Below are 14,182 nucleotides of genomic sequence, written 5' to 3'. Positions count from 1 at the left end.
ACTTCTGGGTCCTTAGGTGTGGTCATGTAGCCAGCAGGAAGGGAAAGAGCGTGGAGGCTCTCAAAGGGGGATTGCTTTTAAAGGGCCAGACCTAGAAATGGCAAACACCATTTATGCTTACATTCTGTTGGCTGGAACTCAATCACATGGCCATACCTGACTGCAGGGGAGGCAGAGAAGTGAATTCTAGCTTCACGTCCAAGAAGAAGAAATGGATTTGATGATCAGATTAGCTCAAGCTGAGGAAGAGGCAAGATAGCCCAGCTGAGTGCAAAACCCCAGTGTAGGTAGAGGAGATGGCAGCACATAGGGAACTAGGGACTTGCCCAAGGGCCTTGGGAACAGCCAGGAGGGAGTGAGTCCAGGACAGGAGAGAGTATCTCCAAGATGCGGAGAAGAAAGGTTAATAGTGACAAATGCTACAGAGAATTTAAATAGGATGCATGCTGCCCACCCAGGTAGAAAATAACTACGCTGTATAAACACGTGCCCAGATGCCGCTGCTGGGTTCTCGCCCTTGACTCCTGTTTCTTGGTCTTGTGTGTTCACTGGTGGATCCTGGTATTGACACTTCTCTGTTGCTGAGGTTTGGCTTCTCCTCCAGTATTATTCCTCCACCATCCCTTCCGTTATGCTGCACTCGGTGTTCCAGGTCAACACCCCAGCCCATCCAACCGGTTTGCCTTGAGGCTCTACCATGGAGAAAGCCTTCATTTCTTTTCAGAGTTGCCATCATGCAAACAAGATTCATGAACAAGGACCATCATTGCCAGTTAACTGAATTGTTAACTGAAGTGAGATGTTTCCATGGAGTGTTGAGCTGAAAGGAGAAGGGGACCAAGGGTAAAAGTTTTAACTGACATTAGTCACAAGGAGAGGAGACTGGCAGAAGTAGTAGAAGGAGCTCGGGGTCTACAGTCACACTTGTTCAGCAGTTTAAAGGTAATTTTCTAAAAATAGGTCAAATCTTTTAGTGAAAAATAAAATTTTTCTCTATAACCACAATAAATGTCTATTTATTGGAAGTCAGTTCGAATTAACCTTGCTGAGCCACAGAAAAGAAGATTCTCAGTTCCACTTAGAATTCCATTAAGGATTCCCTTGCTAGCACGGTATGGGGAACGTTAACTGACAGTCTGTAAATGTGAACGAGGATGTTTTACTTCCACGTCGACCAGTATGCTATGTGAAAACCCAGAGACAAATCGTCATGCCTTTCAGTCTCACTGTCTTCAAAGGGAGCCTTGCTTTGTATTGTCCCTTTGAGTAAGGCCAGTGACAAAGTCTAGCCCTAACCCACTAAGTGATGCTCCTCAATTATTGGGAAATAAGCTATATCTTCCTCAAAGGGAGCCAGAGGCAAAGGAATGTCCATTGGAAGGAATAATCCCAACTGCTCTTGGAAATAGATGACTTTCCAGTTAGCTGTGGCTTTTCAGGAAAAAAGATGTAGGTTCTGTTAGCACAGAGCTCCATTATAGCATCTGTTCAGAGGGCGGGAATGTTGAAATGGACACACACACACACGCAGGTAAATTAAAATGGAATTTAGAGTGATTTAGGAAAAAATTATAATTTTAGGAGACTATAAATCAGTCTGTCCTTGACTTGAATGTTTCACTGTTGCTGCTCATATAATTTCATAGAAGGCAGAGCCCAAAATAGAGAAGGTCCAGAGAGGGCAGTACAAACAAGAGGAACCCAAGAGAAGAGGATGTGATTCTAGAATCAAAACCAAGAAAAATTGAGAAGCCTCATCCTGTTGTACTTAAAGAGGAGCAGAGAGATACAGAGAAGGAGGCAGAAAGCGAGGGACAGAGGATTGATACAGAAAATAACAAAAGGAATAGCCAATGGCAGGTGGAGTGGCTACTAAGTTGATTATATTGAGAAATAGAAAACTTTGTATTGCAAAAAATCATGTGTCCTCTTATAGGCGTAACATGTAATAAAGCAGCTGGATATTATGTAGAAACAATTGTATCTTGAAATGCGTCATCTGTCACAGGATAATAGTGTCTGCACTTGCAACGTAATTAAGGAAAAAGCTCTAGATCATAATGCTTTCCTAGGAAATGCACAGCTGCTGGAGGTGGGTGGGGGGAGAAGGAGTCAGCGGCTGAAGTGTGGTGTTGACAGCTAAGCCTGTCGTGGACCATTTGCATCTTCTTGGGCACTAAGAATTCTAGCATCTGGGACTGGAAGCTCCTGATTGGTTGACTTTTTCATGTTATTCCTGGTTAGCACATCGTATGCTAGGGGAAAAACCCCACACAATTGGATGGATTTGGATGAGTGTAATTTAAAACATTTAAAAAAGTGATCTGTAACCATTAAATTACTGTAAGATAAACAGTTGTCTAAAGCATTTAGAAAGCCGAAGTGAAAAAAAAAAATTTTTTTTTCAGCTGGATTGTTTTTTGTTTTTGTTTGTTTTTGGTTTTTTATAGCTGCACTGTGAGGCTTAGTTCCCCGACTAGGGATTGAACCCAGGCCATGGCAGTGAAAGCACAGAGTCCTAACCACTGGACCACCAGGGAATTCCCTCAGCTGGATTGTTATGTTTGGAAATGGGATTCTGAGAGCAGAATAAAAATACCAAATTTAATCAAATCTGACAACGGAATTTGTAAGACACATTCTGATTTCACAGTGACCTTAAAATGTGAACAATATTCAGAATTGATCACACGTGGTATTCTGATATAATGGCACATGTACAAATATGTGAGCATGCGCACACACACACACACAAATGATTCTTCAGTTTTACTCTCATTTTCCTGTCTTTTTTCTCCCCACTTTTTCTGCACGTTCCTCTTACTCACCTGTTTCTATTTCTTAACTTACCTACTTTTCCCAGATTAGATGTGTCTGTCTTTGTTTCGTCCTTTCTCTTTCAACTTCCAGTAACGCCAGTGAAACAGAGGAATATGGATGTTGTTATTGGTTTTCACCATGTGCATATACGCCCGTTAGAACTCGGAAAACCGTCTTAAATTTTGTTTCCTCCCAACCCTGCCTCTTCTTCATCCTTCCCCATTTCTGACTTCCTGTGGATTGAAAAGTGGGACTCTTCCTAGCCCGATTTCTGGCACAGATGCTGTGGCCTGCGGGGTCTGGGAGCCCGTGTGGCCTTGGACCTCTGAGGAGCAGGCGTTTTTTATGCTCCATGTGGGATTTGAGTGGCCATTAACTCTGCAGACCAGGATACTGCGGGACCCCAGCACGGTTACGTTTGAAAATGATTCCAAGTGATGTGGAACATTTGTTGTGCATTTTCTTCTGTGTCCGTGTTTCTCTAATTTGAGTGTGCAACAGAATCCCTCCCGGGAGGGCATGTTAAAACACAGACTGCTGGGGCTTCCCTGGTGGTGCAGCGGTTGGGAGTCCGCCTGCCGATGCGGGGGGCACGGGTTTGTGCCCCAGTCTGGGGATCCCGCGTGCCACGGAGCGGCTGGGCCCGTGAGCCATGGCCGCTGGGCCTGCGCGTCCGGAGCCTGTGCTCCGCAGTGGGAGAGGCCACAACAGTGAGAGGCCCGCGTACAAAACAAAACAAAACAAAAACAAACAAAAAAACACAGACTGCTGGGCCGCACCCCAGAGTTGCTGATTTGGTGGGTCTGGGGCACTTATTCCAGGAAGCACACTTTGAGAACCACTGTTTCTCATCTACCCGCATTTATGTCCCCAGCTAATTGAGGTCAGCCGTCTTAACCCCAGAATGCTGAGTGCCTGAGGCCGGTGTGCTGGGCGGCACTAGACCAGTCCTGTCCAATGGAAACACCACGTGAGCCACATATGTGAGAGAAAATTGTCTAGTAGCCACAGTAAAAAAGTCAAAATAAACAGGTGAAGTTAATTCAGGTAGCCTGTTTCAACCCAGTGAATCAAAAATATCATTTTAACGTGTAATCAGTGTAACAGACCATTGATGAGATTTTTCACATCCTTATTTTCATACGAAGTCTGACTTTGTGTGTATGAATCCTGCATTTCCAGTACATCTCAGTTCAGACTAACAACATTTCGAACACTTGGTGGCCACATGGGGCTGGCTGGCGGCTGCTGTCCTTAAGCAGTGTAACTCTAGGACTTTCTCTTGCTCCTGGGAGACTCCCTCTTTCCTTTCTTAAAATGCGTTATTTTTAGGGACTTGTGAGAAAGTTTGTATTTCTTCAGCATCTTCCATGATACAGAGCACTTCCCGTGGAGCCACGAGCTCTGTAATCTCTACGTCTCGAGTAAGTTTCGATCTGTGTGGCTCATTAGTAGCTATCCTAATGATGGGACGACAGTGGCCGAGCCCAGAGCTGGGGATTGGGTTGATAGGCAAGTTTACATCAGTGTTCCTGGGGAAAGAAAGTTCTTTTCTCTAAGTCTTCCTCAAAAGAAAAAAAAGATCAGATTAAGGACTGATCAATGACAGAATGAGGGTTGTTTTAGGGATGAAAGGTCAGGAAGAGAGAGCAGTGATGTTAGAAAGAAAGTTAGATAATGGGGTAGAAGAAAATGAAACCAGAACAACAAGGTTCAGTACATGAAAGGTGGAGAGATATGTGTGTGTGTGTATATATATATATATATATATATATATATATATGAAATCTCGTTACATATACACATATATGGACTATTTAAGTACAATTTGCTTTGTTCCCTCTATTTAACTACTACCACAAGGAATTCATTTCCTCTAATTCATGGATCATCGCCTGGTGATGAAAGAGAATAAGATGAGAACACCGACTTTTATGTGTTATTTTTCTCTTCTAACATGATGACATATGAACTGTAAGTCAAAATAAGTCTATTATAGGATGTGCACAGGACCTCGGAAACTACTAAAATTAATGAGTGCCAAACCTCAGACCCTAGAAATTAGCCCTTTAAATGCACACATGAAAAGAAAGCAGAACTTTGAGTGAATCATCGGGGTCCTGCAATAAGGAGGTCGCAGTAAATGTCTGAGACCCACTGGCGTGCCACCCGGGTTCAGAGGAGAGTGACTGCTCAGCTCTGCTACCTTCAGAAGGTGAGGACTTATCTCTGTCCTCTCCATCCGTCTCTTTCAAATTGGCTAAAAACAAATACCATGTTTAAGTAGAGTAGCATTAAAAATCGATGAAATCGTACATCCTGATATACGTGATAATGAGAGTCTCTGTACAGCCATGACATTTGAGTTTTGCTGAAGACTTTTATCCTGGACTATTATTCTGTTCCTTTCTCACTCTGTCTCATTTCAACGTGAGATAACGCAGTGTGTACTTGAAACCATCTGAAGTGACTAAAGGGTTCCGAGCGGTGGTTACTTCAGAAAAATTGGCATTGCAGAGAGATGCGTCTTACGGGGGATTCTCCTGCCGCCGTGGCTCTAGACATTTTTCAGATGCAGCAAGCAATATGGGTGCTGCTATATTCCCCCCTCTAAGACCCTGTGGCAGCCTAGCGGAAGACGGTTATGTAGATCAAACAGCTGATGGCTTCTGTATAAATACAGCACGTGGCCGTTGTTTCAAAAAACAGGACAGTTCTAGTTGGATCAGGCTTATCCCATTGAGTGAAATCAAACAGTATTTGAAGACATGGAAAACTAGAACCATCAGAAGTCAGATTTCTAACCTGGGTTCTGATCTAACAAGCCACTTAATTTTCCCCAACTCTTGTTTTCCGACGCATATATGAATGGTTTGAATCTTGTGGGGTTCAACTCTTTTGGAGTCAGGAACCTCTTCTTAAGAAACTACTCCACAGGGAAATTTTTACAAGTCATTCAGGAGTTTCATGGGTCCCCTAAAGTCTAGGGGTCTCTAGAATTTTATTCGAACCCTGAATTAGTTCATCTCTCGCATTTTTTTCACGTTATGATTGGGAGAGGTCTATGGGTGTGCTGTATGAACCTTTGTAGGCAGAAGCCTCTGATTCGCAGATGGTGAACTTTTGGTGGATTCATGCTGTTCAGATCACACTTGCTCAACATCCGGGGATAAGTGCCAGATGTAGGGTCTACTGATGACTAGAATTTCTGAAGAGGTGGCTGTGAAGCTGGGAAAGGAGCAGCTGGACTTGGCATTGTCAGACCCGGCTAATCTGGAAACTTCCTTAACCCATGTGGCCTCAGTTTCTCCTTTTGTGTAAGGAAGGAAGAATATCTGTGGCATGTGATTTTATGGGGCATTTAAATGAAATAACAGACCATGACTTAACAGAGGTAAGTCAACTGCTAGTTGGCAGTGAGCCTCACGAATGCTTATCACGTGTTTACTTGTTGTTCAGACACTTCCCAGGGGGTTGTGTCCGGCAGACTGTGGGTTCTTAGGAGGTGCAGACCCGGCAAGTCAGGGAAACTGCAGTGCACTTGATGGGAACGGTCCCGTGGGACTGTGGGAACCTCTTCGTGTGTAACAGGAAACCTGAAAAGGGAGATGAACTTGAAAATCGCTCTTGCCAAGGGAGGAAGATGGGCTTAAACTTTTGGAAAATCAGAGGCACTCTTTGGACCTGTGCTCTCCAGAGGGCTAGACAAACATCAAAGGGAGTCTTTTGATGAAAAAACCTCCATCTGATACATTTAACATCTGGTCAGTGTTAGCGTACAGTAACACCAGAATTCATTACTTAAAGAGATACTTGGGAAGCATTTCAGATCACTGCTTCATTTGTTCACTTTTTCTCATTATGTCACAGGTGGCCATAAGAGCTTCTAGAGAGAAGTGTGTATCATTTTTGTACAAACAGATGCAGCAGGTTTCCGTGGCAGTTTGGGTTGTCTGCAGACCTTCATCCCTGCTTCTGCAGTCTTCATTCTTCTTGCAGGGGTTGCGTCTAATGTCTTAGGTCTGGAAGGATGAACTTCTTTTTCTCTCTTTGAAGTTTAATTTTAATTCTCTTTCTAAATTCTTATAATGTATGCATATTTTAAGCCATTGATGAAACTGCAGTTCTTGTTCATGGCCGGTAAGTGGTTAATCTGTTTTGTTCTGCTTTTATTTTCAGATTGAAGAATTTCGAAGGCTGAGGACACATGCAAAAGGGGCAGAGCTTGTGGAAGGCTGTGATGGGATTTTGGGAGACAATTTTAGACCCACTCAGCCACTCAGCGACAGAGTCATTAGAGCCGCGTTTCAGTAGCTGAAGAGGGCAGAAGCCGGTGCGTCTTCATCTGGGTATGTTCGGATTAAGCAAGGAAAATGAGGCACACACAGCTGAGCCTGTCACACCAGAGCGACTCTCATTGTCAACGCACTTTATTTAAATCTAGGACACATTCTCAAGCCCCATTAATCACAAGTCAGGTGGTTCGTAAAAATTTCATGCCGTGTTGGACAGAAATCTACAGTCCTTATGTTTTCGAGCAGAGCAGCCTTTCATTCTAAGTTTTGCTCTAATATCGGCTTTCATGAGGGAAGGTGCCTGAGGCAGGGGAACAGTGACGTGCAAGTACCTCTCGGTACTTTACTATGTTGTCGCACCCTTGAAACCGCAGCTGTCACCTCCCATTGATGGGGGAGCGTAAGGGAAGGGACTGGGGGACCTGTTGAGCCTCAAAGTGGCCCTTGTTGTTCGGTGCAGATTTGGTCGTCTTGTTTATCGGGGTAGGTAGGTGAGGGCAGATCTGGCATGAATGAAAATACTTGTCCTATGGAAGTGCTTTTATTCGATAGATCAAGAGGCCCTTGCTAATGATCTGAGTGTAGGATGTTTCTGTACTGATTAAAACCTAATCTGTACATTTTAATATATCGAATTCAGTGTTTGGATTCCTTACCCTTAAGGACTAACAAAGTAAAACATCACAAACATGGAAAAGCTAAAATATACATAAATGCCTCTGTACTGGGTTACTTCCTCACCTTGTAGGTTGCCCAAGGGCGTGTACCTAGGTCAGTGTGCGTTGCTGGGAAACCACTGCTTCTTGTAAGAGGGAAGCGTCTGTTGGAACGGTTTCCTAGGAGTCAGATCAGAGCTCTGACTGTTTAATGGACCGCTAAGGGTATGTACTCTCATCCCGTGTGAAGGGTACAATGGACCGGGGAGTCACAGAGGAACAGAAATCTCTGGCCTCAGGGAGCTCACAGTCTCATGAGCCAGACAGCTGATACAGGAATTTTAAAGGGTGATCACGTTGTCCATGTGTTTCCCTCTCCAGTTTTCTTGCCCCTCTATTATTACTCTACTGAGGCACCCAGTACTCCAGCCAATCTGTCTTTTCTCTTCTGTGAATGTGCTTTGCTCACCCAGTCCTTCCCCCCTTCCCTTTTGCTCGTTGAACCCCTAGCCGACTAGAGGCCCAACTTGCATACGGTCCTCAGCAGGAATTCTCTCCTTGTCCCTTGTATCGTACCTCTTGTTTCACATTTTTTCTAACAATTAGCTATTCATATATTTATTTCCTGTGTCAGATTTCAAGCTTCTTAAGGGTTGAAACGTGTTGAGTTTACTTTGAATCCATCATGGCATGTAACACCTGGAGTCGTGGATGTCGTTAGGGAAATTAGAAATTCCTTAGAACTTATGTGTGTCCTGTATCAGCCAACTGTGTTCCAGTCCTTCGTTCCTTCTCAGTTTCTGTGTCAGCTAGTAGATGATGAGATGATGGGGATGATGAGGAGGAGGCCAGGCAAAGTCACCTGTGGTAGGAATGAGAAGGAACTTTCAGTAATTCATATATGATAACAATGGAGAACCTCCCCGAGGGCTTTAAGTTGAGACTTATAATGGATGAGCTAAAGAATTAAAATAATATTCAGTCAGAAAATATTACTGAGCACCTACTACGTGATTGGTTCTGTGTATACAGAGATGAGAAGAACAGATGTGGTCTCTGCCCTCATAAAAGCTAGAGTCTGAGATGGGGAACCTGACAATCGAGAAACAAACACTTCTGTACAGGGAGATCAGCTCAGTGCTTTGTGACCACCTAGAGGGGTGGGATAGGGAGCGTGGGAGGGAAACGCAAGAGGGAGGGGACATGGGGATATATGTATGCATATAGCTGATTCACTTTGTTATACAGCAGAAACTAACACAACACTGTAAGGCAATTATGCTCCAATAAAGAGGTTAAAAAAATACACAGTTAATAAATTCCATGAATGAAAAGAACCAAGAAATGGAGTGAAGGAGATTTCAGATAGAGGGAATATCTTTTGCAGAGACCCCGAGGGCCCAGTCTCTGTGGAGGTGATAAGAATTTGAGGCATTGATGCACCTGAGAAAAGCCTTGTGAGTCTGGGGTATGGAAATGCAAAGGGAAGGTCAGGCAGGGCCCCATGACTTAAAGGACCTCGGCAGCCGTGCTAAGACATCTTTACTTCATCGTCAGTGTGCTGAGATCTAAGCGTTCTCAGGGGAGTGGCCTTCTCAGGAGATCACAGTGGCTGGAGAACAAATGGATCAGATGATTGTGGGCCAGGCTGTGGCGGTGGAAGGATATTTTAGAGGTCCACTGGGTAGCCAAGGTGAAAGGCATGCAGGCATGGGTACCAGCCTAGGAGCAGTGCAGATGGAGAGAAGCTGACATATGTGAAAGGGTCTTGGAAAGTGATATCTAGGGATAAATTGGACGAGGGTGGGGGGAGATGGACATATCAAAGATAACACCCGGGGTTTGGGGCTTTAGAAACTGTGTGGCTAGAGTGCCATGGAGTGACAAGAGGGAAGCCGGAAGAGGCTCTGTCTGAGATGGAGAGTGGGGGGGGGGCGGGGACGGGGGGACTGAGAGAGGCTTGTCAGTCACAGCAGTGGGCCTGGTGTGAAGGAAGCTGGAATGTCGAGAGCGGAGGTCAGAAAAGAAGTTTGAACAGAATGCGGGAGTCGTGGGCATAGAGATTTTATACATACAAGTGTGTACGTATAATGTTCTCATGCTACACGGGGATGACCTCGGATGTTCATAAAATCTTACGGGATGCTTTATGACCAGTTAACCAAAGCACAGAGAAGTTAGGTCATCTGCTCAAAGCCATTGGGCAGCGGGACTGGAAGTTGGACCCAAGCAGCCTGCCTGGCAGGGCCCCTTGTTGTAAGCACTGCAGGACAGAGGTCTGGGAGCGTCACCACGCTGGCTCTCAGGGTGGCAGGAGGACGAGGGAGGCGGTTGCGGTGGGCAGAAGTTGGGCGTGAAGGGAGGGCTGGAGATACCTTGTGGTGGCAGCTTCAGACAAGCGTGTGTAAGTTTAAGGTGTACGATGTGTATTTTGATTTGATCCATTTTTATATTACAATATGATTCCCACCTTAGCGTTGGCTAACACCTCTGTCATGTCCCATATATATCATTTCCTTTTTTGAGGTGGGAATGAGACTTTTTTTTTTTAAACAAAAGAAGTAGTAAAACTTTTCTGTATGTGGGGGGGAGGGGGAATGAGCCAGTGGATGGACAGGGCTGAAGGTGCTGTTTCTCGAGGGGCTAGTCCTAGCAGTGAAGTCCCTGAAAAGTTGCCAGGGGATGGGGCCCTCGGCACACGTGGAGACTGACTGTTGTTATGGGAACGGACACTTTGTGCGCTATCACAGGAGGGAAGGAGGTGGCGGTTTATAGACAGTGTTTCACGACTTGCTTTACTGTTTAAGGAGGGTTGGGTAGAAGCTAGAAGAGGTGAGCGCTGCCAGACAGCTGGGAGATGGGTGCAGAGTGAGGGTCCGGAGGGCTTACGGGCACGGCCCGGTTGGAGGGCCAGGCAGAGAGGGGCGGTGAGGTTGGTGAACGTGAATTTATGAATTTCCCCAGTGTAGGTCTGGTATACTCTCTTTGAATGTCGGTAACTATAAATGACGCTTTTTATGAAATAAGATTATTGGCTTTAATTTTTGATCCATATCTGGTCCTACACCAGAATTGCCTGTCTCTAAATATCTAAGTAACCATCACTACTTTATCTGTCTCTTGCACGCACACACACACACACACACACACACTCTTAAATGTTTATGAGAAGATTACATATATTTCAGATACTTCATATTCATGGTATGATAGGAGGACAGTGTGTAATTTTCAGTCTTCGATTAATTGCAGTTTAGATATTTTAAGAGAGGATGGATTTATGTCCTTGTCTTGGTGACTGAGATTGCTAAAAGGAGGTCATTTTCCCCCAAATTCCTAAGAGTGGTGCAGAAATTCTTTCAAAGGCGACTTCACTTCTGACCATATCCTTTTATGAATACATTTTTGATCCTTTTATCTTGAAATGTGTAATACAAATCTAGTCGTACTGCTACATAAAAATTATATCAGGAAATCAGACTTATGGATGTGTGCTTTTTATTTGATATTTAATAATGTCCTAAGGCAGGTAATTCAAATTTTTATTAAAGTGAAATGACTTGACAGTCAGACTTTGAATTTAATGCATGAATGTTTCATTTAAGCTCTTGGAACTGAAAAGGAAAAAAAACCTTTTTTTCTGATAGTTCTCTAAAAAATGTTCAAAATAATTCAGATTTATTTTAGCTACGCTTTACTAAAATAACTTTAGTTTTTGGACTTAAAATGACATTTATTTTTGCATGACATGTCTAGACATCTGGAGGGTTTTGATAACCAAGACTTATTACTCCCATGAATTATCTGTGACTTTTTGTATTACCATTTAGGAAGTATGAACTATGGTTTTGTACTTGTTTAAAGAGTTAGCACGTAAGTCACCCAGGTGCAGGGCTAGTTCAGATTTCTAGGAGCCAGTTTACCCAGTGAACTTTCTTTACGATGCAGGAGAACCAAATCTTAATAACAAACCAAAATAAAACCAAACTTTATGTCCAGTTTCCTTGCTGCCCTTGGCATGATAATATTGATGCTACCCTTCCAGTGAAATGATTATTTGCCTGTTTGTTTCATTAACTATTAACCAGTTTTTAGAAAGCTATGCTGACTGTTCAAAGATTTGCCTGCTTCCCCTGTGACTCAAATATTGTTAAACTGCACACATGGTTACAGTAACTATAGTTAATTATAATTATTTTCTGTAAAAACCAATGCCACAGAGCTCTTTAAATACCTCCCTGTAAACAGTAAATAAATAGCCTACATTTCTTGGCAACATTATTTCCAATTACATTAACAATTTATCTCTTTGTGAGATCTGTTATTTACATAAAACCGTGTTTCTTGAGTTGATTTAGCTTTAGAACAAAACAATATGATTAAACAACATATATTTTAGCCATAGAATTAAGATAATTATGAATAAAAAATGTTTTCTCCAGAAAAAAAAGTAACCTCCCTTACCCTCCTTAAAAGGGGAAAATATGTGTGCTCCAAATAGATGAGGAGAAAAAAAAAAAAAACAGAAAAAAGGAAGAAGAAAAAAGAGGTTATTAAACAAGTATCTGATCCCTGTGTCAAACTTACCCTCGTATTTGGGCAAAGACCCGTTTTGGGTCTTTGAGTCACAATTCAGACTGTACTGAACTCTTCCCCATGTATACTTTTGCAATTAATAATGTTCTCTTCTTAGCTTTAATAAATGCTATAGCTAACATCAATTTCATAGCAGCTTTCTTTTATAACCTAACAGAGTTGGAGGTTAAAAAAGATTAAGCCATTATGGAAAAGGAGGGGATTTGTGGGAAAGGGATAATGTCAACTCTGAATGACGAAGTAGGTAAAAGCTATTATCCTTTCAGGATAAATGGAAAGCTCAGAGCCTTATTTTCAGTCAATAGAACTTGGACTGACTTCACTCCAATAATTTAATATGATGCACAGCATTAGGGTGAGAAATGAAAGCCTGATGGTAGAGCTATTTTCTATTTACTGTATCCTGTAGAATTGCCCGAAAATGAATGGATTTCCTAAAGGTTCTCAGTATGATTTCAGGAAAAGGCCAAAATACCAAGGGTGGTCAACCCATCTATGATGTTTTGATTCTGTGATACAAAAATTGTTCTTAACCCAAGAATGAAAAGTATCAAAGCTGTATAGACATTTCTTCAAGATGGGTAAAGAAGGAAAATAATCCCTGCTTCCATATCTGTCCTTTGTTTCTTTTTTCACTATTAGAAAGGTTAATTTATTGTGGGTAAAAATTCCTGAATGATTTATTCCCCTCCCCACCCATGAATTTAAACAAAATTGTGTTTGGGAGGAAGGAAGAGAACATCTTGCAGTCATGGGTCAGCTTTTATGTTGAACATTAATATATTATGATACCCTCAATATAGTAGATTTCATGATTTTAAACTTCATATATTTTCCATAAGAAAATCACCGAGACCAGGTTATCTCCTCTAAACATGTAGTATTACGTCTTTTTCCTCATGGGTGCTCATTTTTGGTAATTTTCTCAAGCCAGTTTTTAAATTTTATTTTTCCAGTTTGAGACTTATGAAGAAAACATCGTTCACAAAGAAGCGTTCATTTCGGTTTCTTCCTCATTTACTGTCTGTCCTTTCCAGTTCCTCTTTTCCATGATGAAGTTCATAGAGACTTAGGAAAGCGGATTCATCATAGACCCAGGGAACTGTGAAAGCCCAGCACACAAAGGGACCTTCCTGGAGGCCACTTGCTGTTGGAGTCCGCATGGCTCAGCCTGTGGCATCTCCTCTCTTTGTAGGTGGATCGTCTGCACCCACAGCCTCTGGTACCACCAAAGGCAGATGACCCTCTCATTTACCTGCCGACACCAGGTCTCTCTGTTAAGTTCTAGAATCGGATGCCCAACTGTTTGCCTCACTTTGCTTTTGGATGCATCAGAGGCGTCTCACACCCAATATATAAAAGATTGAATATATGATCGTCCTTCGCAGACTTGGCTTTCTTCCAGTTTTCTTAGGAATTCAAGTCATACTGGACACTTCTCACGTCACCTCACCTCACATTTCCAATTTATCGTCCAGTTCACGGATTCGCCTTTGGATAGCTCCCAAATCAATCTCTGTGATCATCACAACCCATAAAGTTAGCATCAGCTCTCACCTGGGCTGTGGCAGGAACACCCCCCTCTCTTCTACATAGGATTGTTGAAGAAAGATTTGTAAAAATAAAAGACATGGGTGACAGAGAGCCCTCAAACTTGCACGTCAACTCTGCTTGACTGATATGAGCTGTCTAGAGTGTTGAGAAGGATTCTGCATCCATGGCTGAGCGCAGTGCAAAAGGGTGACAGGACTCACTGGCGACATCTGTCGCTGGGGGCTGGTGGCGGTACTGTAGTTTGTTATTCCCATCCACAGT

At 43.0% G+C, this 14,182-nt stretch overlaps 1 protein-coding gene across 3 annotated transcripts in view; it reads left to right on the top strand.

Moving 5' to 3' along the window:
* Positions 1-14,182, top strand: part of CA8 (carbonic anhydrase 8) — a 212,367-nt gene that overhangs the window by 186,186 nt on the left and 11,999 nt on the right. For 2 of the 3 annotated variants that reach the window (XM_060128441.1, XM_060128439.1), the window contains exon 8: positions 7,000-7,169. In XM_060128441.1, the coding sequence (XP_059984424.1) occupies positions 7,000-7,134 (135 nt within the window). In that variant the 3' untranslated portion in view covers positions 7,135-7,169. The remainder of the gene's footprint in view (positions 1-6,999; positions 7,170-14,182) is intronic. The other variant, XM_060128440.1, reaches the window with a different exon arrangement.

This window comes from Lagenorhynchus albirostris, chromosome 17 (genome assembly GCF_949774975.1).
Source record: "Lagenorhynchus albirostris chromosome 17, mLagAlb1.1, whole genome shotgun sequence".
NCBI lineage: Eukaryota > Metazoa > Chordata > Mammalia > Artiodactyla > Delphinidae > Lagenorhynchus > Lagenorhynchus albirostris.
The sequence above is the reverse complement of the archived record's forward strand: the minus strand, read 5'-3'. Positions and strand labels throughout refer to the sequence as shown.